The sequence below is a fragment of the Petaurus breviceps genome, unplaced genomic scaffold (assembly GCF_028583685.1).
Source record: "Petaurus breviceps papuanus isolate PSGF00001 unplaced genomic scaffold, PetGlider_PUasm1.0 582, whole genome shotgun sequence".
NCBI classification, from domain to species: Eukaryota; Metazoa; Chordata; class Mammalia; order Diprotodontia; family Petauridae; genus Petaurus; species Petaurus breviceps.
Window position 1 is genome coordinate 7,992,416 of NW_027186390.1, and position 23,000 is coordinate 8,015,415.

The following is a 23,000-nucleotide window of genomic DNA, read 5'->3' on the forward strand; positions in this document are numbered from 1 at the left end:
TCACTACCATCATCCTATTAGTTTTAATACCTGTGAGAGAAAACCCAGCCCATCCATATCAGAGAGATGAACAAGGTTTGTCAGCATTGTTTGGGTTGGGAATTAGCTTAAGATTTGAGAGATACCAATAAATACCAAACATTATACATACTCTAATATTATCCAGTCAAGATTATTCTGAGAAAATGGTATCCTAGGCAGTGATCATTGATTGTATGGGCACGCATGTGTGTATACATATGTGTATATATGTGTATATATATGTTTGTGTATATATGCATGTATGTTAATGCGGAAAGAGTAGTCCAGCAGTAGAGCTTTGGAAGAGACCCTTCAGTAGATATGAGTCAGGCCAAGCTGTGTCTAAGAGTTGAGAGAAGGACAAACAAGTTCTGGAGTGCTAAATGCAACCAAGAGCAAGGTAGAAGGTTGAGGTCAATATTAGTATCTTCTGCATCTAATCTGAATACCAGAAGGAACCATTAGAGAGAACTTTGAATAGTTAAGTGGTATAACTGAAATACAAATTGATGGGAGAGGATTTTATCAGGGTCCAGAATAGACCTGTTACTAGGCCCATACAAGGGCATTTGTTCTGTGAAGTTTAGATTCAGAGGGCTGCACTTGAGGACCTAGAGGCCCACATGTGACCTCCAGACTGCAGATTCCCCACCCCTGCTCTAAATCTTTCTGCCTTGGTAGGAGCTGCCTATTTTATCTATTGGCAACAACAACAACAAAAAAAGACGGGGTGGGGTATATGACAAATATATGAAAGAGCAGATTAACCAGACTGTTAACATTTCCTAAGGAAGTTTTTGTTTGTGTGTTTGTAATTCTGATTGGGCCTATTATTTCATTGTTATAAGAGTCAGTGGGTAAGGAATTTTCTCTACCAAGACTTAGGGCCTTTTTTGCAACTTTAAGGTCTCACAAGTGAATCTAAGGTGCTGAAAGTTTCAATGATTTGCCATTAGCCATTTAACTATAATGCCATATAGCCATTGTGTGTCATGGGGAGGAAGGAGAAGGGAATAAGCATTGATATATATAATACCTTCTGTGTGCTAAGCACTTTACAAATATTATCTCATTTGATCCTTACAACAACTATGGGAGGCAGCTGCTAGTATTTTCCTTATTTTCCAGTTAAGACAAACTGAGGTTAAGTGATTTGCGTGGACTCACAGTCAAGTGTCTGAGGTCACATTTGAATTCAGGTATTTCTAACTCAAGTCCAAAAGTTCCATCCATCAGCTGCCTCTGGCGAGACTTAAACCCAAGTCTTCCTGACTCCTAAGACTATCAGCTTTGCAATGCTATTGGGAAAGACAGTTTAACAATGGAAACCAATTGCCAATCAAGGGACTAAGACAGAACTCACGAGTTCTTAACCTCTTTTTTGTCTCATAGACCCATTTGGCAGTGTGATGATAACTCTGGACCATCTTCTCAGAATAATACTATTTAATAATTATTCTCAGAATAATACTATTTACATGAATAAAGTAAAATGCATAGTATTACTAGTATATATCAATATAATTGCCAATTATATTGAAATAAAAATGTAATGTAGTTGTTTTTTCCCATCCAAATGCATAGATCCTCTGAGATCCCAAGTTAAGAACCCCTGACTTCAAAGTTACCTCAGCCGAGGCGGCTAGGTGGCGCAGTGAATAGAGCACCAGCCCTGGAGTCAGGAGGACCTGAGTTCAAATCTGACCTCAGACACTTAACACAAAAACTAGCTGTGTGACCTTGGGCAAGTCACTTAACCCCAGTTGCCCTCCAAAAAGCAAAAAATGAAAATAAAAACAAAGTTACCTCAGCCAAAGAGTTGTGTGAACTCTTCGACGAGAAGAAAGAGAGAGTAACCCCAAGCTGTACCAGTTTAGAATAGAAACTCATTAGGAAAACCTTACAAGAGAGATGGTGGAAAGTTGTGAGCAATACTGCCTCTTGAAACAACAAGAATCAGTGCAGCCAAAAGAAGTTTACAGAAAGCTTCACCAGAGACTCAATTAAATCAGATCATGCTGAGGTCATTTAAGGATGAACATGGAAGGAAGACAACAAATAAATGGAAAAATGAAAAAAATTGTAAAGATTTTTTAAAAAGAAAATCTTTTCCCATCAATGATAGTGGAGACACCAGAGTTGAATTCTCCATAACCCAGTTCTTAGTGTGCCACATGAAGAGCTGGAAGTGAAATTTAAAAAAACAAAAACAGGAAAAAGATATTGTTTCCAGGTCAAGCTTCTTTTTTGTATACAAAAAATACATTGGGGGGGCGGCATCAACCCCCTATGGAAGATGTGTAGACCTAGGCAAGAGTTGCCCTGGATTAAGAGTGGAGATGGGTTACAGTCCACACTTTGGGAAGGAATATCCATGCCAGTTGACTCAAAGATCCATCAGAGTATAAATGAGATTCAAAGAAAAGCTCTGGAGGCCAGAAACTCAACAGCAGTTAGATGACCATAGTATAATAATTCAGTTCCATTTCATAGAGACAGAAGAGTGCCATGGAGTGCTGGATGTACAGTCAGAGGAATTGTGTACAAAACCCACTTCTGCCACTTAAGAACCTGTGTGACCTTGAACGAGTCACTTAACTTCTATGGGCCTCAGTCTTCTATGTAAAAGAGTGGCTTGGACTACATGAGCTGCAAAGTCCCTTCTAATTCATAACCCTTGATCCTATAAACATTTTTTGAATATCCGTGGCATTACAAGGCACTGTACTAGGTACCCAGAGGAATCAAAGAGTAAAACATGGTCCCTATCCTTCATAAGTTTACAGTAATTGTGAAGGAGTACTATATAATGCTGTAAGAAATGACGGGGGTAGTTTCTGGGGGGAAAAAATGGCAAGTTCTATATGAATTGATGCAAAGGGAAGTGATAAGAACTAGGAGATCATTTTGCACAGTAACAGCAATGTTATAATTAACTGTGAAAGACTTGACTACTTAGATCAATAGAATATCCAAGACAATTCCAATGAACTCATGATCAAAAAATGCCACTATGCACTTACAGAGAGAACTGATGAACTCTGAGTGCAAATTGAAGTATGATGTTCTTGCTTTACTTTTCTTTTGCTTTTTTATGACATAGCTAATATGAAAATATGTTTTTCCTGATTTTCCATGTATAATTGATATCATTTTGCTTCCTTTCTCAGTGGGTGGGGGAGGGGTGGGAAGGAGAGAGAAAAACAAAGTTTACTGAAGTAGTAGAGATAAAATACACAGACAGCTACAGAATAAGGCAGAATATGATAAGTGCTGAAGAAAAAGCTTACCCAAAATGCTATTTGGGTGGTTTGGAAGGCCCCTTGTTTAGATGTTAGTGAAGGAAAAAGACTCAAGGATTTCATCTTTATCACAATGAATTTGAGATGATAAAAGGATACTCGATAGGAATGGTGTCATAAATACTACACATTATGATATAGGATAGCAGGAAAGATGTGGGTGTGTAGAGAGAGAGGGAGCACCAATTAGAAATAGGTATCTGCCTGAAGATTTAAAAAAATTCATCATTTACAAGCATTTATATTTTGTAACAGGTTTTTAAGGGATTTAAAGGCCAAAGGGGGTTCTATTTGGTCCTAGAGGCAATAGGAAGCAACTGGAATTTATTAAGTAGGGATGCACCCATGGTCATATCTGTGCTTTAGGAAAATCACTTTGGCAATTTGTTTAGGTTGGTTTGGAAGCAGGAAGAGACTTTACACAAATAAACCAGTTTGTACAGGAATTCTTCAACTGGGTTATCTGAATTAAAAAATATATATATTTTTATATCTGTTTCATCATAGCAGGTTTGCTTTGCATTCTTGTGCATGGTATTTCATATATTTAAAAATTATTCTGAGAAATGGTCTTTAGTTTTATCTGACTGTACAAGAACCCCTAAATTTGGAGGATATTGCAGTAGTCCAGGTGAGAGATAATGAAGGCCTGAAGGTTGTGGCTGTATAAGTAAAGAAGAAGGGGCAGCAGATGAAGACAGCAGATGATTTTCCCAAAGCAGTGGGTGTAAAGGAAGAAAAATAATTTTATTTGGAATACAAGCCTAGCTGTTTCAGTGGCTATATCCTGCTTTTGCACATTCGATGGTGGTTGTTATTCTGTTGCCCTTTATGTGTTAATTTTTCATGCCTTATTTCAAACAGCATATGACTCATATTATGATTTTCATAATGCCAGATATTGTGCAGCAGCTGGCTGCTATTTTCATTGTGGCATCTCTGAATTTTTCTTTGAAATGTTCCTTTTCAGTGAAATAGTTAAGGGGCTAGTATTCTGAATGCAAAGGAAGACAAACAGTTTACCTAGGTAATTAGTGAAATATTAATATTTAGTTATATTAGTTATATAGTTATTAACTTAATATTAAGTTATAGAAATAGTGGTGAAGGTAAGGAATAGACTACAATATATGGAGGACTAGGCCATCCTTTAGCACTTGAGGTATAACGGGCTTGGATGCAATTCTGCTGAAATCAGGTTTACTTTTTTGAGAAAGCAGAAAGCAATCCATCCAAAACAAGTAATTAGCTAGTGGGCACTTAGACTGTAGTTTCTAAGTCTAACTAAGAATATTCCATTAGGGCAAAAGAAAATAACTTATGCATTGAAGAGGGGTCAGGGTGAGAGGTGACATTAGGAAGAGTAAAAAGGAAAAAAAAATCAGTGCCTACTTCAGGACACATGCAGCATACTTTAGATTTTTATTTTGTTGTTGTTGTGTTGTTTCAGTCTGTCTGAACCCCAATTGTCTTTACCCCAATGTGGGGTAAAGATACAGCACTAGTTTGCTATTTCCTTCTCCAGCTCATTTCACAGATGAGGAAGCTAAGGCAATCAGGGTTAAGTGACTTGCCTAGAGTCACACAGCTTCTAAGTGTCTGAGGCCACATTTGAACTCTGGAAGTTAAGTCTTCCTGACTCCAGGCCTGCTCTATCCACTGCTTCACCAAGTTGCCCTGAGGTTTTTATAGATACTTTTAACAGACTTTGAGTTTCTTAAGGGAGGAAGAGTGCCTCATTGATGCTATACTTCCCCTGTCACCAAACACAATGCATTCCACATGACAACATGGAATATACGTCATTGAGTGAATGAATGGGTACCTAGCCTCATTGCTATAGGGAGATTTTAAGTATGGGAACTGGAGGAGCTAGGAGAAAAATGAAAACAAGCTGAGTACTTAGAGGCAGGGAATCGTGCCAGACTACTGAAACTGAATGTGAATTGTTTGGTGTCTTAAGTTATTTCCATTTTTTCTTAAAGTTTGGAAGAGATGAAAAATGTAGAGCCCTTCACATTAACTGTACTGTACTCCTGTTTTTTCTTCAAAGATATTATGTGCCTGCCACTGACTTTATGAGCAGAGTGTTTAGAAGTGAACACCATGGCTTGTTTATCTTTCTTCCTAGAAGGCCAGTGCTGTATTATGAGTGGAGAATTAAAATGATGGAAATGGGTCTGGCAGGATGCTTCCCTCAGGAAAAATTGTGCCATGTGACAATATCCACAGATGGTACAAAATAGGAAATCCAAATGATTCTCACACTCCTAGTCCCCCAAAAAGAAAGTATATTTTAAAGAGGAGCAAGGTTTGGAAGATAATATAGCGTGCCAGCATCTTTTATCACCAATCAATAAGCGTTTATAAAGTTCCTGTTATGTGCCAGGCACTATGCTAGACACTGCCCCATGATGAAAGCAAAACTAGGTCTCCGCCTTGAAGGAGCTCTCCTTGAGTCTGCATTTATGTAAGTATATATAAAATACATACAAGAAGACAGCAAGTGACATTGGGAGGGAAGGAACTAGGAGCTGAAGGAGACTGTGGAGGGGCTTCAGCCAAGTCTTGAAGGAAATTATTAATTCCAAGAAGTGCAGGTGAACACAGAGTGCATGGAGGACAACCCATGAAAAGTCGGGGAGGTAGAAGTGGGCACATTGTGTAGTTAGTAGAGTGGGTAGCAGTAATAATTCTACAAAGATAGGATGGGACCACATTGTAAAGAGCTTTAAATGTCAAACAGAGCAGTTTATATTTGATTATATAGGTAATAGGGCCCCATTGGAGTTTATTGAATAGGAAGCAAAGTGACATGGGACTGGAACTTTGGAAAGAAAGAGACTGGATCATCTGCATAGAGATCAAACTCATAGAAGCTGATGAGGACACCAACTAAGAGTGTACAGAGAAAAGAGTCCAGGATTCTCAGAACCTTGGGATAGAGCCATAGTTAGGAGATATGTCAAAAAGACTGACCAAGTGCACAGAAGCTTGCTTTTAACTTACATATACCCTTAGAATGCTAATCAACTTCCTCCAAAAACTTTGTTAGGTTGTCAGCTACAAAAGTGAAGATGAGCCTGTATTTAATAAATTCTACTTGCAAGACATCCTTCCTTCACATTATGGGTGAATGGGCCTTCATTAAAGATGCATACCATCTGCTACTACATGGAAGTCATAATCATTGTCATTCCTAGGTTTGAAATTAAGTGTTTATGATCTACTGCATTGACATTCCAATTGGCTGGTTAAAGTTGAAGAGCTTTTCTCTGGATTATTTCACAGATGTCCCAGTTCTTAAGCTACCATTTTTTTTTCCTACAGCCTGGTATTTTTATTGAGGTTCAGATTTACTTTTCCAAATGCAAATACAGTTGATGTTTAAAGAGATAATGGGTTTATTTTGACTTTCGACACTTTGTCTGACATCGCTCATGGATATAGGTGCTTTACAGATTAAAAATGTTTTCATCCCAATGACACTAAAATGAAACAGAACAGGTATGTAGATAAGATCTTGCCAGGCCTTCTGACTCCAAGTCTGGTGCTTTTTCTACTACAGCATGATCAAAATACTTCTTCTCAATATAGAAGAATTAGTTATCTTCTTTTTGCACTCTTGGCCTTTATACCATATTTCCTCTTGATTATGTTGATGTTGTGGTTTTAGGTGACTTGTGAAAAACAGCAGTGGTCAGGGAAAAATAAATTATATTTAACTGTATTCTTAAATCTATAAATCTGTTAGCATATGGATGATGTAAGTTGTTGACCATCCTTCTGTTTGGGATAAAGAGAGGAGTGGGGTTGGACAGTAAGAGATTCGTGTTCTCGGGGCAGCCAGGTGGCTCAGTGAGTAAGAGCACCAGCTCCAGTGTTGGGATGACCTGGATCAAATCTGGGCTCAGATACTTAGCACCACACCCAGAAATAATTGGCCGTGTAACCTTGAGCAAGCTACTTAACCCCGATTGCATTAAAAAAAAAAAAGAGAGAGAGATTCGTGTTCCCTTTCAAAATTTATTGAGGCAGCTAGGGGTCAGTGGATAGTGTGTTGGGCCTGAGGTAAGGAACACCTGACTTCAAAACCAGTCTTGGACATATATCAACTAATTAACACATTCACTAGTGTGACTTTAGGCAAATCACTTATCCTCTTTGTCTCAGTTTCCTCATCTGTAAATGGAAATAATATTAACTACACTAATAATTATTATAATTATTAGTTCTTATTATAATAATAGAGATAATAAACTTACCTCTCAGGGTTGTTGTGAGGAATAAATGAGGTAGTATTTGTAAAGCACTTAGCACAGTATTGGGCGTATAGCAGACACACATTTTATATAAATGCTGGCTATTATTACTTCACACTAGAACCCATATCTCTAACTCACTTTTCTCTTAAGGGCACAATTTTCTAAGCTCATAGTCATTCACCCTTTGCTTTCACTACACAGAGATAATTTTTTTCCAGCTCTTGCCCATTCTATCTGTATCACACATCTCTCCTAATTTAGGCCCTCTCACCTAGAATATTGAAATAGTCTCCAATCTAACTGGTCTTCTTTTTACACTTCTTTCCAGACTCTACATAGTTGCCAAAATTATTTTCCTGAGCCTCAGGTCTGACCCATGCCACTCCCCTGCTCAACAAACTCCAGTGGCTCCCTTTGCCTCTGTGATCAAATACAAACTCTTCTGTTTGTCATCTAAAGCTCCATCCTGGCTCCATCTAACCTTTTCAGCCTTATTCCATTTTGAGTTATCTAAATTCTAGCCACATTAGTCTTGCTTTTCCCCCCTACATTTCTTATTCCATTTCCCATATCCATGCTTTTGTAAGACTCTCACTCTTTCATACCTACAACGTCTTTCCTTTTCACTTCTGTCTCTTAGAGTCACTGGCTTCCTTAGGAGCTCTGCTCAAATGTTCCCTCCTACATGAGACTTCTGTTGATCCCGCAAACAGTTACCTTGTATATATCCTTATGTATATGTGTGTTATTACCCAATATAGAATATTATCTCCTTAGGACAAAAACTGTTTCATTTTGGTCCATTTACCACCAGAGCCTTGCATAATACCTGACACATGAGTACATATTGATTGATTTCTTAATAAGTGCTTATTGACTGATTGGTTGTATTAATATATCTATTTAGTTAACTGCAAACTACTGAAATCCATATACTCTTTGTATGTTTGTTTATTTTTTTAAAAGAGAAGGTGAATCATAGGATCACAGGATTTAGAGATGGAAGGGACTTTAACAATCATCCATCTGGTCAAACCTTGTCATTGTTTAGTAGATGAAACTGAAGGAAATTCTTTGTCATGATCACTTACAGGATTCTGATATGAATAGAACTGAAATTTTTACTTTACCTAAGCAAAGAGGTAGGATAATCAGGAAGATAGAGCAGGAGACAGAAAGTTTACCTGGGCTTTAGTTATCCTGGGTCCTCTGCCAGTTTTTTAGTAGATGAGTTTGGAAAAAAAATAATTTCACCTTCCAGTTCCTGCTTTTTTCTTTTTGTAATCATCACCTATCAGAAAGGCAGTGTGGAGTCAGAGAAAAGCCCCAGATTTCAAGACCTCAGTCCTAGTCCTGATTCTGTCACTTTGTTCACTACATAACTGATCACTTCTGTGGACCTCACTTTCCTCATGTAAAATGTAAAATTTGACATCATGACCACAAAGATTCCTTTCCATTCGACCATTCATACCATTCTTTGAAGGGAAGGAGGGCCACACCCATGTCGATAACTTCAAACATCAAATAGTCCAGCAATCATGGAATCATAGGTCTTTGTGTGGAAGTCACTTCAGAGGCCATCTAGCCCAAAACCTTCAATTTAAAGATGAGAAAACTGAAGCCCAGGAGGTTGAGTGACTTCCTGGGGGGCTTACCATCTACAGGACAGTTTATCTTGTGGCCCTTTTCCTACTTCTGTCTTGTGTGTATTCCCTGAGGAGATACTGGTTTAATATTGGGCAGTGCTGCCCCAAGACAAAAGACTCCTTGTGGATAAGTCTTTTTTGACAAAGTAGGTCATCCATAGGAGGGATCATTAATAAAGGAAACCGTTTTAATGCATTTTTAAAAGCCCAGATTGTGACAATCTTTTTTTTTCTTTTTTTCCTCCCATCTGTTTAGAACTTATGCCATCAGAAGGATAAGAGAAGCCTTCAGAGAAAATAAGAATGTAAAGGATCCTGCACAAATACAAATGCTAGTGAATAAAGCCAAAAGAAACCTAGAAATAATTCGGCGACAGGTAAGATTCACACTTTGATCCATCCATCTCTGAGGTTATTGACTTGAATACTTGCTCTACCGACGTAGACCATAACTTGTTTTAAGTCTTAGCATCCCGTGTAGTTTTTATCTATGTCCTTACCTTTCTCCTTCAGGGAAGATGCATCCAACTCACTTCCTGTTTCTTTTATCATCTTGTGGGTCCCACGGTAGTACTTGAATTACTTGTGACTGATCTACTTCTTTTTCTATCCATGAATGTCCTTGATGACGTTGTTAGTGACATGTTTTGGTTTTGTCATTGTTGGCAATATGCTACACCCTACCTATATCTACCATTGTCTCTTGATGGAAAGATATATCAAAGATTTACTCCCTCTCTCTTTTTTAAAAATTTAGAGCATCATATCATTTTTTGCATCCTTCTTTGTATGTGAATTCTGTCTCATTGAGTCTTCAAATCTCACCTATGTTACTCATTTAGAAATAGAAAGATGGACATGAAATTAGAAAGTCAAAGCAATTTACAATAAGACATCAGTTACCCTGAATCCTTGGAGAATAATTTGTAGCAGAGTTTTCCATATGATTGTCTATTAGTATTTTTCATCTTAAATTTTTATTTTAATTAAGGGTTTCTAATGGAAGTTTTTTTCTTAAATGGACTAAAATATTTTCTTGCTTTCTTAGATAACAATGAACATAATTTAACCTGGTGTTAGTATCATCGATGTGACTATTGATTACTATGATATTCTTCAGGTGGAGATGATGTAGAACATGGTACTAAATGATGTGTCTCTGAAACTTGGCTTTCTTAAAGACATTCTTTCTTGTGAGCATGAATTTTGGTTTTTTTATATCTTTCTTATGAAGGTAGAGTGAAGCAGCTCCTTAAACTCCCAGGCACCATAATAAGGTTGCCTTTCTGTAACTTTAATTAGGGAATGAAAGACTAGAGCACCCTTCTCCCAAGTGGTTCTCTCACCATCTGGAATATCATGCTCTAATACTGTTGCCCTTAATATCCATTTGTTGGTTTGCACCAGTACAAGAAACTATGGTTTCGACATCAGTTATACAGTATTCAACAGGTACCTCATTGGTTTCACCCACTTATTCTCTATCCTTTGTGCCTTATGGAAGAGGAAGGATGAGATGAAAGAGAAGAATCTTATTGCCAATTCAGTAATGTGTGTAAGGGTATTTGAGGAAAGAATTACTCCAAAACCAACAAATTTCTTATGAGAAAAAAAAGGACACTTCTGTGAGAATGAAACCAGTCTACCATTTCCCCTAAGTTCACTTTAATTTTTCACTTTAGAATCCTAAGCATCAGCAACATCAAAAATTGTATCTAACTGGGGCAGCTAGGTAGTGCAGTGAAAAGAGCACCAGCCCTGGAGTCAGGAGGACCTGAGTTTAAATCCGGCCTCAGACACTTAACACTAACTAACTGTGTGACCCCAGGTAAGTCACTTAACCCCAATTGCCCAGGCTTCCACCCTCCAAAAAGGAAAAAAAAAATTGTATCTGACTCTGTAAAGATGGAGACTTTCTGTAGATAACCCTTTATGAACTGTTCTAATGTAAGGAAGATAAAACACAGATAATTAATACCATGAATGATACCTAAATCTTTGTTGCTTGGCTTTTGAAAGCGGCCAGAAATCTTTACATCCAGTCATGGACAAATGGTGAGAGATGTCCATGCTAGAATGGCTCCAGATTCACAGATGCCCCTAAGAACAGAACTCACCTCAGGAAAATAAAGTCCTTCTTTTAGAAAACAGGGTGAGCTGGATATTCTTATTGATTTAACCTCAAAAGGATTGAAATAGAGCCAAGAAAGTCATCTAAGCATGGTAACCATCTTTACCCATTGTTACCTTTGGCTGTTCTTGAGGTGATCACTCTTTTTGAAAGATGCATCAGAATTTCTGTCCGATCAGCACCACCAGCTTGTTTTAGTTCTGTTACTCATCTTGTCTCATGATTTCTAAGTATCGTTGGCATAAACATCTGGTGTGTTTCTTTGTATGCCAGTGTGGTGTATATATACTAGAAAATTCAGTCAGTTTGGTAGTTAGAATTGGGAATAGAAGGTATGAAGTCATGAAGGGCAGAGACCTCTAGGCTGAGAAACAGGACATCTGTGTTCTAGTCCTGACTTTACTACTAGTAAGTAGTAAGGTTGTAACCGTTGTGACCTTTGGCAGATACTTTTGCCACTCTGTTCTCAGCTTCCATGTGAGGGGATTGGTCTAGATTATATCTAAACCACCTTCTAGCTCTAACTTTCTATCTTTCTGTGGCTTTCATTTAATCTGTTACCACCACTTTTTCAATGACATGGGACAAAAGATCAGACGCTAGTTTTCTCCATAATACTGTAGTATTGACAATAGAATAATATCTATTTCATATAGGAATTCAGGATTAATACTTTAAAAGGAAATAAACCTTACCAAATGCTTTGAAATCTTTGGCGGTTATGTACCTTGCTGCCTTCTTTCTGGTTTGGGGAAAGAGAAGGAAGAAGCTTTAGGAGACTTCTCCTGATTAGAAACCTTACTCCGTACTCTGCCATCTGGACTATTGCTTCCATTAACTGGTAGTGTTAGGGAATGACTTGACATGATTCTTATTGAAATGGCTTAAGCTGTAATTTAGAAGAAAATCCAAATTTCCTAAGAAACTTGGGAATGATAGGGACATATAACTAAAAATAGATATCAGCATGATATTGCTGTACTTCAGTAGGATTTTCCCAAACAACAGAATAAAGATATTTATTTCATTGATGCTAAGCTGAATCCTAAGCTGAAATTAACTTTGCTTTAGAACTTGGTCAAAAGCATGTAAGTATGAAGTTTGGGGCTCAGGCATTTTATAGCTCAATGCGAAGGCAGATAGGCCAACCCCAAAATGAAACTGTTCAGCCCTTTGTAGTAATCAAATATTAACAAATCTAAACCCTAAGACTTTCATCCTAGTGAGCTTGTAGACTTTTGCATATAGTGACATGACATGGATGAAAATTTGATCTTTAAGGTAATTAATTCTGGTTTTAATTTCCCTGGGTAATTTCTACGTACTAAATGAAGTCTATAGAGAGCAGGCCTTGTAGCTAGAATGCTGAGTTCATGTTCTACCTGGGACACAGGCTGACTCTGGTACCCTCAGGCAAACCTGAAACTAAATGTGGAAGTCATTTGTCTGCTTGGCGGAGAGAGTTACCCCCCCAGGGAGTGCCCAGCACCAATGAAACAACAGGTCTGGGCCAAAAAAAAAATAAAAGATTAGTTATTATCAAGGAGCCATGAACTCAGCTCTCACAGAAGTATTCAAAGGATTTCTATGTACAGAAATATTCATAGTAGCACATTTTATTGTAGCAAAGAACTGGAAATTAATGGAGCACCCATTAGTTGGGAAATGGCTAAGCAAGTAGTATGTGATTATAATTGAATTATTGTGCTATAAGAAATGAGAGGGATAGAATCAAAGATACCTGAAAAAAGCTTGTCTGCACTGATGTAGACAGAAGTGAGCAGGACCAGGATAACAATGTGTATAATGACTGCATCAAGTTTGAAAAAGGGGGAGTGGGGAGCTATTTTTTAAAGACATTGATAACTCTCACCAAAATAAGGACTAACCATGGCTCCGGGGGACTGTTGATGAAACATGTTCCTCACCTCCCGACAGATAATGGACTAGAAACAGAGACTAAATGTTACATTTTTGGACATAGAAAATGTATAGAATTGTTTTGCTTGACTATGTTTATTTGTTACAGGTTGGTTGGGTTTCTTAAGAAAGGAGAAGGGAAAATTGGGGGGGGGGGAAGAGGAGAGCTAGTGATATCCCCCTTGTCACCCTAAAAAGGAGAGGAGCATCAGTGAAGCACTTAAAAGAATGTCCAGAAGAGAACAGAAAGAGGTTCAGAGGGACAACTAAAATGTTGAATTATTACATACTTTTTAAAGAAGGAAACAAGTTAGATATAATATACAGTTTCATATGCTGCTCTCTTTTCTTATTTGTATATGGAACTGTTCAACTTTGCTGATGTTTGTTAACTTAAGAATAATTTTTAGTTTTATGTCCTCTTTACCATTTTTCATTCCATCTGATGCAATCCATCTTTATAAACTGACTAATGTATAATGTGAAAGTATTTACAGATCCTATATCCCTCTGTGGGGGGGGGTAGGGGAGAGAGGGGGACTAATGTGAAACTCAAGGAATTGTGGAATTGAATCCTGTAAACTAAAAGTAAACAAACAAATTAATTTTTAAAAATAAAATAAAAAGAATAATTTTTAAAAATATTTTTTTAAAAGCAAAAAACCCCAAATTATTCCATATGCTTCCCTGAGGAGGATACTTTTGCATTTAGCAGTAGTCAGGTTTCCAGATGACCTTTGAAGGGTTTCCTTAATACAGCAGACAGGCAGTGTTTGATAAAGGTGGCAAGAAGTCTGAAAAGTAGAGATGAGTTCTGTATCAAAATTAAAAACATGTTTATAATTTGCAGGCTAAGCACAAACAGAAGAAAAAGTTCTGTGTGATGATAGATCAATGCAGATGGAAGTACTGGACCGAATGTGCTCTAGTCCCAGTTTATCTCAGGATTCATTCCTCTGGAACCCCATTTGTACTCATGTGTTCACAGTCCATGAGAAAAGACAATCAGTTTTACATAATTTACTGTTTTCTACCATCTTTCCTGTTTGTTCACAAGCTAACACTTTTCTAATTGAATAATTCAAATACTGAGTGCATCTGACATCACAATCTTGAACCTGCATTTTGGAACAGCTAAAAGCAAAGCTTATGTAAAGTCATAAAACAAAGAAGCAATGAAGCAGATATTATATGTAGGGTGCATTTTTGTTGACTTTTAGTTTTCACTTGAAACTTGCTGGTTTTCTCCTCATTTTTCCTCTTTTGGCACATCAGTGAAAGCAAAGTAATACACCTAACTCAATAGTACTTTCTGGAGTCTAAGAAATCAAATCTATTTTTCCTTTTATGTGCTAATTTATGGTTTAGCCTTAAAAGTGACCATTGAAAAGTAATATCTCTAAATAGCTATTTGAATGTGCCTGGTGGGAAATGAGAAGCTAGTGACTAATGACTATCATCACTTGTTGTCATTCTATGTAGTATCTACCTTAAATACCCTAGCCAGTGCTTATAATTTGATGAGGCAGAAGTAGAATTGCTTATCCACAGTGCTTTCATGCTAGTCAGGTAATAGGATTGTCCCCAGCCCTTTTGAAAAATAATGAGATGAGCACTTCCTCTTCTTCTTTGCAAGGGTGACTGTGAATGACTGAGTTTAAATGCTGTTATGTCAGACTTTTTCATTGTATCGATTAGTTTTGATGAACTGTTTTCCTCCTTTTCGTAATCTTTATTATTAGGGATGTCTCTGTGAGGAGCGGGGCAGGGAGGGGTGGGTAAGGATATACATTGGGAAATGTAGGTGATGTAAAAACAAAAGGTAGAAATAAAAATTATTTTTAAAAATTAGATGACATTCTGCCACATTCTCCATCTGCTCCATGTTATCATGAACCATGCCCCATACCTATGCACACATAATTTAACCATTTTTTTCTAGTAGGTTCTAAAAACCTCTCAAATTTATTGATTAGGACAATCCAATGAAAGAAAGGGAAGTCAACTCCTGGCAAGCATTCAAATTCTAAGATTCATTCAGAGCCATCATTTGAGAACATTTGCAAAGTTTCTCTCAAACTTAGGTCTGTCTCTGAGCAGTTTACATATATACACACACATACACACACACACACACACGCACACATAAAACTTTGGACAAGTCACTACCTTTCTAGATTCCAGTTTCTTCATCTGCAAAATGAGAGGATGTGTGGCTACAACAGAAAGAAATGGAAAATTCATCCACCCTCGATGAACTAAAAGTGAATGGCAAACAGAGAGCCATGTGGAGGCACATGGCAGGTGTGGAGCCCACACTGGGTGGACCAATGAGGAACACTAAAGAACAGGAGTTGTATGACAGAAAGAGAGAACACGGGTTGGCCACATGGCACAATCAAGGGATAGCAGGTGGTCATCCTTTGTAATGTCAGGAGAAAGAGAAAAAAGCTCCCAGTATATTTAGGTGAACCCTCTATAAGTTCTATGGAGAACTTATGGGAAGATGTAGACCACAGTCACCAAGGTGATCAGACATGGATGGGTTGCAGAAACATTTTTGGAAGGAATTCGTGGGTCCTTGAGCTCATAGAACTATCTGAATGTTTCAGGGGGAAGATCTGTAAGTCCATATTTTCTTTCCTGCTCTCTACTAGGGGCCCTGCCTCATGGAATTTAGGTAGATTTCAGTAGGCTTCCTTGTGGCTACCAAAGAAGAGGTTTTGGGGATGCCATTAGGCTTTTCTCCTGTGGCAAAGTACCTGGTCCTGATTCTATTCCAGCTGAGATTTACAAACAAGGCAGAGGGTCCACTGCTCATACAAAAACTGAAATTTTCCAGGTTATTTTTCCCAGCAAGAGGAGGTTATCCCCCAGGAGTTCAAGGATGCCTCCTTTGTCCATCTCTGTACAGGTCAAGGAAATGGATTATTCTGTGACAGTCATGGGGGGCAGTGTAGGGCGTCTCTCTTAGTCATTGCTGGCAAGATTCTTGCCAGAATTCTCTTTAACAGTCTGATCCTTCACCTGGAAGATGGTCAACTACCTGAGAGCCAGTGTGACTTCAGAAAGGGCCAAGGAATAATCAAATTGATGTTTGCTACCCAACAACTCCAGGAGAAATGCTAAGAGCAGAACAGAGGTCTCTACACAATGTTTGTCAATCTGACCAAGGCCCCAGGAATGCCCCAAATTTTCCCATAATTTTCCACAGACTCATGTTCTCATGGACTATTTGTGCCCAACCTGTGGTAGAGCCTTCCACACTCATATTGGTCTGATCAGCCACAGTCAGACACACTGTATCTTGACTTCAACATAGTGATGTCATTTTGTTCTTCAGAAGTGAAGGACAGTAACCACCCTGTAGCTCACCCCTCTCCCAGAAGCAAAGCCAGGAAAGTAAATTCGCTTAATAATGTTTGCCAGTGCCATTCGCTCCCTATCTATTGGGTGCCCAAACTTGTCAAACTCCATACACCCAAGCTTCTTCAAGGAAGATAAAGTAGCAGTTGGAAAGGAAGTCACTCCTTGCTGGGTCTCAATTTCCTCACCTCTAAAAATGAAGGTCTTGTACTGGGTGATATGCTGGCCCTGATCTTTCATCATTTCTAACATTTCACTGCTTTCCCTGACCCTTCCTATTTTCCATCTTGCCTATCACCTTTCTTTTCATAAGAACTGAAAAAAAGAATAGGAAGAATAAAGCAGGAAACTCCATTTCACCAATTAGTATAGTGAAAGAGCACCGGACTGAGCATCAGAAGATCCAGATTCAAGGTCTCATTTTGACTTTTCCTGGCAGTATTATGGGTGTGAGTCATTTAACATATGAAAGCATCAGCTTTCTTGTTTGGAAAATGAGGATAAACAGTAATACTGACACCTTCCATATCAGATGGCTGTCATAAGGAAGGTGTTTTTTTTAGATTCCCGAATATCAATACAAACGTTATTATTAACTAGGAAGGCAGTGTGGTACAGTGGAAAGAGCCCTGGCTCTAGAGAGAGCAGCCCTGGCTTCAAGTCCATTTCTGACTCATTGACTGCAGGGCTTACTTAACCTCTCTAGGCTTCCCTTTCATTTTTTTGTAAAATGCTGGGGAGATTGGGGGAGGGGTAGATACGATGGCTTCTCAGGTCCCTTCCATTTCTAGAGTGCTGATCCTGTGAGCCTTCATTCCTCCCCATAATAGATGTGTTCCCAAAAGTTGAATTTAATTTTTAAAAATTATACCATATTCAGGATAACTCACTCTTCAGAGGAATTATTTGGTAAAACATTGTTCCACAAAGTGAATATTTATTCCCTAGTCTATTTGTTATGTAAATTTTAATTTTTCTGTATCAGATTAACTCAAAGCCATTTATTTCTGTATGTGTTTGCATACTGTATCTATTTCATCTCTTTCCGAATGCAGACAAGTCTCACTGGTCCACTTTGTGGATTATCTTTGGCTCAGTTAAGCTAACTTGCCTCGTTTTGCCCAATAACAACAGTTCCCAGGCTTTGTCCTCTTACTGCCCAGTCATTATGTGCTCCGAGAATTGAGACTGATTTTCATCTACCCTAATTAGAACATAGAAATCTGCTTTTAACACATAATCTGTGGATTTCAAAAATCATAGAATGTAAAATTGGAAAGGATCCCAGAGTCATCTACTCTAATTCCTGCCCAAAACACAAAACCCCTCAGCAACATAAAATGGAATATATTGGCAACTAGGTGATATTGTTAGTGTTAGACTTGGAGTCAGGAAGACCTGGATCAGAATCCTTTCTCATACTAACTGTGTGGTCCTGAGCAAATCACTTAACTTCTCTCATCTGTAAAATGGGGGTAATAATAGCACCTACTGTAGAACATAGTTATGAAGATCATACTTTGCAAACCACAAAGTGCCATACAAATGATATTGATGGATGAGCTACCATTTAGTATTATCCATTCTATCATTCTCCCTCAACTCTCGATCAGTAGATCCCCTTATCCCCTCCCTCAATCAGGTAATGAAAAATTAGCACTGAGTTCTTGAAGTCCAAAGTGAGATGAAGCAACAAGGGGAAAGAATCAGGAGAGGCCTTTACCATAGCTTTCCTTCTTGAGGACATTCTACCCTCTACCTCCTGATCCTCTATGTTGTCTTCTGTACCAGAAAGAAAAAGGTATAAAAATTCCTTCCATCAGCACTTTTATCACTTACATACCTAGATTGCTTCAGATTAGATCAAAGGATCAATTTGCATATATTATAACAGATGAAAAAGAAACATTGCCAGATAAAGAGGTTATGCATTTAAGTGATCTGCCCTGGACCTGGAAAAAAAGGCTCTTGAGAGAAACAGCATAAATTTATATACAGCAACAAATTTTCCTCTTAAAGTTAATTCCATATCTTTTAGTTCTATGTGATCTTTAACTTTGGGGGAACAAACTCCTGTAGCATCATTGGATGGAGCAAGAATCTGGGAAATGTTTAGTTTTATGGCCTGACCTGTGTGGGGCATTGGCTTTTTAAAATAGGTAATCTATGGGGGTTGGGGAACCTTCGGCCTGGAGGCCACATGCGGCCCTCTAGGTGTTCAGGTGAAGCCCTTTGACTGAATCCAAACTTCTAAACCCACACTTGAGGACCTAGAGGGCCACATGTGGCCTTAATGCTGCAGGTTCCCCACCCCTGGACTCCAAACCTCAACTGCTAAAAACAGGCCTTGTTGGAGAATCAAGACAAGCTCCCCCATATTGAGCTTTGACCAGAAATTAAAGAAAATTACAAAGTCTGAGGCAAACCCCATCCCAATATTAAAACTTTCTGTGAAATGCTTCAAGTAGTAGGGGATCTTTCACTTAATATGCTTTGTATAATTCAAGTAAATTTCCATTCTCTTTGTTGTAGGGCATAGTTTCCATTTCTGCCCCTGGAGTCCTGCTCCTGTGGCTTGTTGTGGCAAGGAGGCTGCTACAGATACTGGCAGGCCCCCAGAAATGCAAATAACCCACATTTACAGAGCCCTTTGAGAAGTGTAAAACGCCTTCCTCACCCTCACCTATGAAAGTTATGCTGTAGGTAATAGAAGTATTACTGTTCTCTACTTGACAGGTGAAGAGACTGCATCTGAGAGAAGTGAAATGACTTTCTTAAGACCACACAGTTAGTTGCAGTTGTGGAATGAGAACCCTGATTCCTCTTTCTTCTGCCATCTTTCTTACACAGATTTTCTTTTCTGCCTTTCCTGTGTCAGCCCTTCCATAGATCTGGGCTCTCCTCAGTATGAACACTCCCTCCACTAGCACAGGTCACAGCTTTTCTTTGTTTTCTCATCTTTTGGATGTTAAGGCAGCAAGCATTTTTTAGCACTTACTATGTACCAAGCACCGTTGCCAAGCCCTGGAGATACGAAGAAAGACAAAAACAGTTTCTGCTCTCAAGAAGCTTACAGTCTAATGGGAGAGACAACAGGAAAATAACTATTTACAAATAAGGTATATGCAGGGTAGATTAGAAGTCATCTCAGAGGGAACTCTTGCCAATATGGTTATGTAAATCCTCAGTACCCAACATGCTAGAGACCTCCTTCCTCTTGTTATTTTAATAGTTCATAGATACCTGTGTGGCATTCTGGCCAACAGGTCTTAGTACATTAAACATAGCTCTGGAGAAGTACCAGCCCAGCAAGAGGCCCAGCGCCCCTGCCTCCCCAGGCATGCACGTTATTTTTGGTCACAGTAACTCATTCAGTTTCCTATTGTGGTGGGGTTGTGGTCTGTGTTGGTCAATGAAATCACAGATGTGCTAAAAGTATCCCAGTTAAGTCATTTAAAAAAAAATTATTGTGCACCTTTATGCTCCCAAAGAACCTGGAAAGGAAACAGGGCTGCTACTTTCACTTGTGAGTTTTCTTTGAAGTTGTTAAATTAAGAGAAAGGGCATCACAATCAAAAAAATGGTCTGCTGTTCTTTCTCTTCTGCTCAGTCAGAGTTTCTCTGCTGCTGTGAAACTTAACGTGGTACTTAAAACTGAGAGGACAATTACATTTACTGACTTTGCTGACCACCTCCTGCTCCTTATCTGGTACTCCTTATCAGGTGGTAGAGTAAAAATCTTTAAGAACAACGTTCTGTGCCCACAGTCTTGTCAGCTGTTGCCTAAACCATACTCTAAACTGCTTAGCAGGACTGGCCTTGGTCACCAGACATTTTTTAAGGGTCTGCTATGAACAAGAGCTCTGCCCTAGGAGCAGGAGAAGGAGTGAGGCTGGTGGAGGAGGAAATGCAAGACAGAGCCCTCTCTCTCCTGGAGTCTAGTTGCAGGACAAGACAGTGATGATGAGCCCTATTATATGTTTTTAGAGAGGTACAGATCAAAAAATGCTTTGTGAGGTTCTGGTAATAAGAAAGAATGTCAGGGCCGTGGTAAAGTGGAAAGTAACAAATACGGGGTGGACAGAAGAAAACTCCCAAGGGACATCTAAACATGAGTTGAGAGTATTTACTGTCACCAATAATGCCTGTAGGCAGTGGGTAGAGGGTAAAACCATCATGGGTCAAGTTGAACCCATCTGCTCACCAGAACATTGAAAGCTGAGGCTGCAAACAACAGACTTGCATTCCACAGCAGCCATCATTATTCAGAGTGGGAAGTTCCCTTCTCCACCCACATTCACAACAAAGGAATTAGCACTAGTAGTGGCCTTATCTTGACACAAAAGGAGCTTAGACTTCAGAGACTGTTGGGACAAGTTTTACAGATAGAAGATTAGGAGAGGAGGAAAACTTATGCTTCTTTTATTGTTTGTTTGGGGTTTTTTTTGTGTTAGGGCAGCTAGATTGTGCAATGGATAGCCTAAGCCTGGAGTCAGGAAGATGAGTCTTACCCAATTCAAATCTGGCCTCAGACACTTACCAGCTATGTGACCCAGGGCAAGCCACTTAACACTGATTGTCTCAGTTTCCTCATCTGTAAAATGAGCTGGAGAAGGAAATAGCAAACCACTCCAGTATCTGTGCCCAAAAAACTGCAAATAGGGTCTTGAAGAGTTGGGCATGACTGAAAATGAACAACATTTTTGTCTAAATATTCATCCAAACCAGAGGTTTCATTTATTTAAAAACACATACAATTCACTCATTTTCTTAAAAAAAAAAAATCCTTCAGAAACCCAGACTTCTGCAGCATGAAATTACAGGTACCTTTTTTTCAGAAAAAATCCCTTTGAATTTCAATCAAAAATTAAGCACTTACTATTTGTCCTGACTTACTATTTGTGCCTGCACTGTGCCAAGCCCTGGAGATACAAGAGGTAAAAAAACAGTCCCTGCCCTCAAGGAGCTTACAGTCTAATGGAGGAACCAAAAAGCAAATAAATATGTGCAGACAAGCTGTGTGCAGGATAATATAATAATTAATAGAGGGAAGACGCTAGAATTAGTAGGGGTTAGGAAAAGCTTCCTGTAGAAGGTGGACTTTTAGGTGAGGTTTAAAGGATTCTAGATCAGAAGGTAGTAGCAGTGCCAGTGTTGTTTCTTCAGGCATTCTATCACTGAAGTACCCTTCAGGGACATGCCTCACTGCTTAACTTGCTCTTTAAAAGTCATGCTCATACACAAAGGTTTTCTAAAGGGGTACAGATGACATGTCACAGATTTTAGGAAGAACAGTAAGTGGTGTTTCCCTTAGTTTATTTTAATTAATGTTATCTGTTACCAGCATCCTTTATGTGAGCAAACAGAGAAAGCATGACCCTCCCTGTTTTAGTCTGTGTACAGGTTCTTTTTCCATAATTTACTGTACACACATACAAGGAGAATAGTTTCATTTGTGCCGTGAGCAAGCTGACTCCTTTAAATGATAGAATTGATCAGCCTGAAGAATAGCATTTTATCGGTGCATTATGCACTGTCTCCCACCTCCATGTCTTTGCACAGTCTTTCTGCTATGCCCAGTATGTACTTTATTCTTACTTCTACCTCTTATAATTCTTAAATTTCCTTCAAGGTAAGCTCAAAAACCACCTTCTTCCATATGATACTTTTCCTGATCCCCAAAGCAGCTTGTGTCTTCCCCCCACCATAAAAAAAAAATTCCATTTATTTTGCATGAGCTGATGTCAGAGTAAAATGAGCAGAACCAGGAGAACATTTTACACAGTAACAACAAAATTGTCCGATGATCAACTATGAATGATTTAGCTATTCTCAGAAATACAACAAAGACATTTCCAAAGGACTCATGATGAAAAATACTATCCACCTCCATAGAAAGAACTGATGGAGTCTGAGTACAGATGAAAGCATACTATATTTTTTCACTTTCTTTATTATTTTTCATGTTATTTATGTCTGGTTTCTTTCACAATATGACTAATATGGAAATATTTTGCATGGTTGCACATGTATAAACTACAGCAAATTGCTTGTGTCTTAGGGAGATGAGAGGAGAGAGGGAGAGAATTTGGAACTCAAAATTTTTTTAAATGTTGAAAATAGTGTAATTAGAAAAATAATAATTCAAAGTTTTTTAAAATTTTATTATACCACCTAGTACCTATTATATGCCATGCTCAGGAGGCACACAAAACTGAAATGATCCCTTCCCATGAGGAGTTTGTAATCTAGCAAAAGGATTTAAACATGTCCATGTGTAGGTATAGATGAGATAGATTTAAGATAATCTGGGAAGAAGGAATAAGCACCTGGGAGATCAGAATAG

At 38.5% G+C, this 23,000-nt stretch overlaps 1 protein-coding gene across 2 annotated transcripts in view; it reads left to right on the forward strand.

Moving 5' to 3' along the window:
- The window catches only part of LYRM4 (LYR motif containing 4), a 214,924-nt gene that overhangs the window by 48,586 nt on the left and 143,338 nt on the right, over nucleotides 1–23,000 (forward strand). For both annotated transcript variants that reach the window (XM_069103547.1, XM_069103548.1), the window contains exon 2: nucleotides 9,494–9,614. In XM_069103547.1, the coding sequence (XP_068959648.1) occupies nucleotides 9,494–9,614 (121 nt within the window). The remainder of the gene's footprint in view (nucleotides 1–9,493; nucleotides 9,615–23,000) is intronic.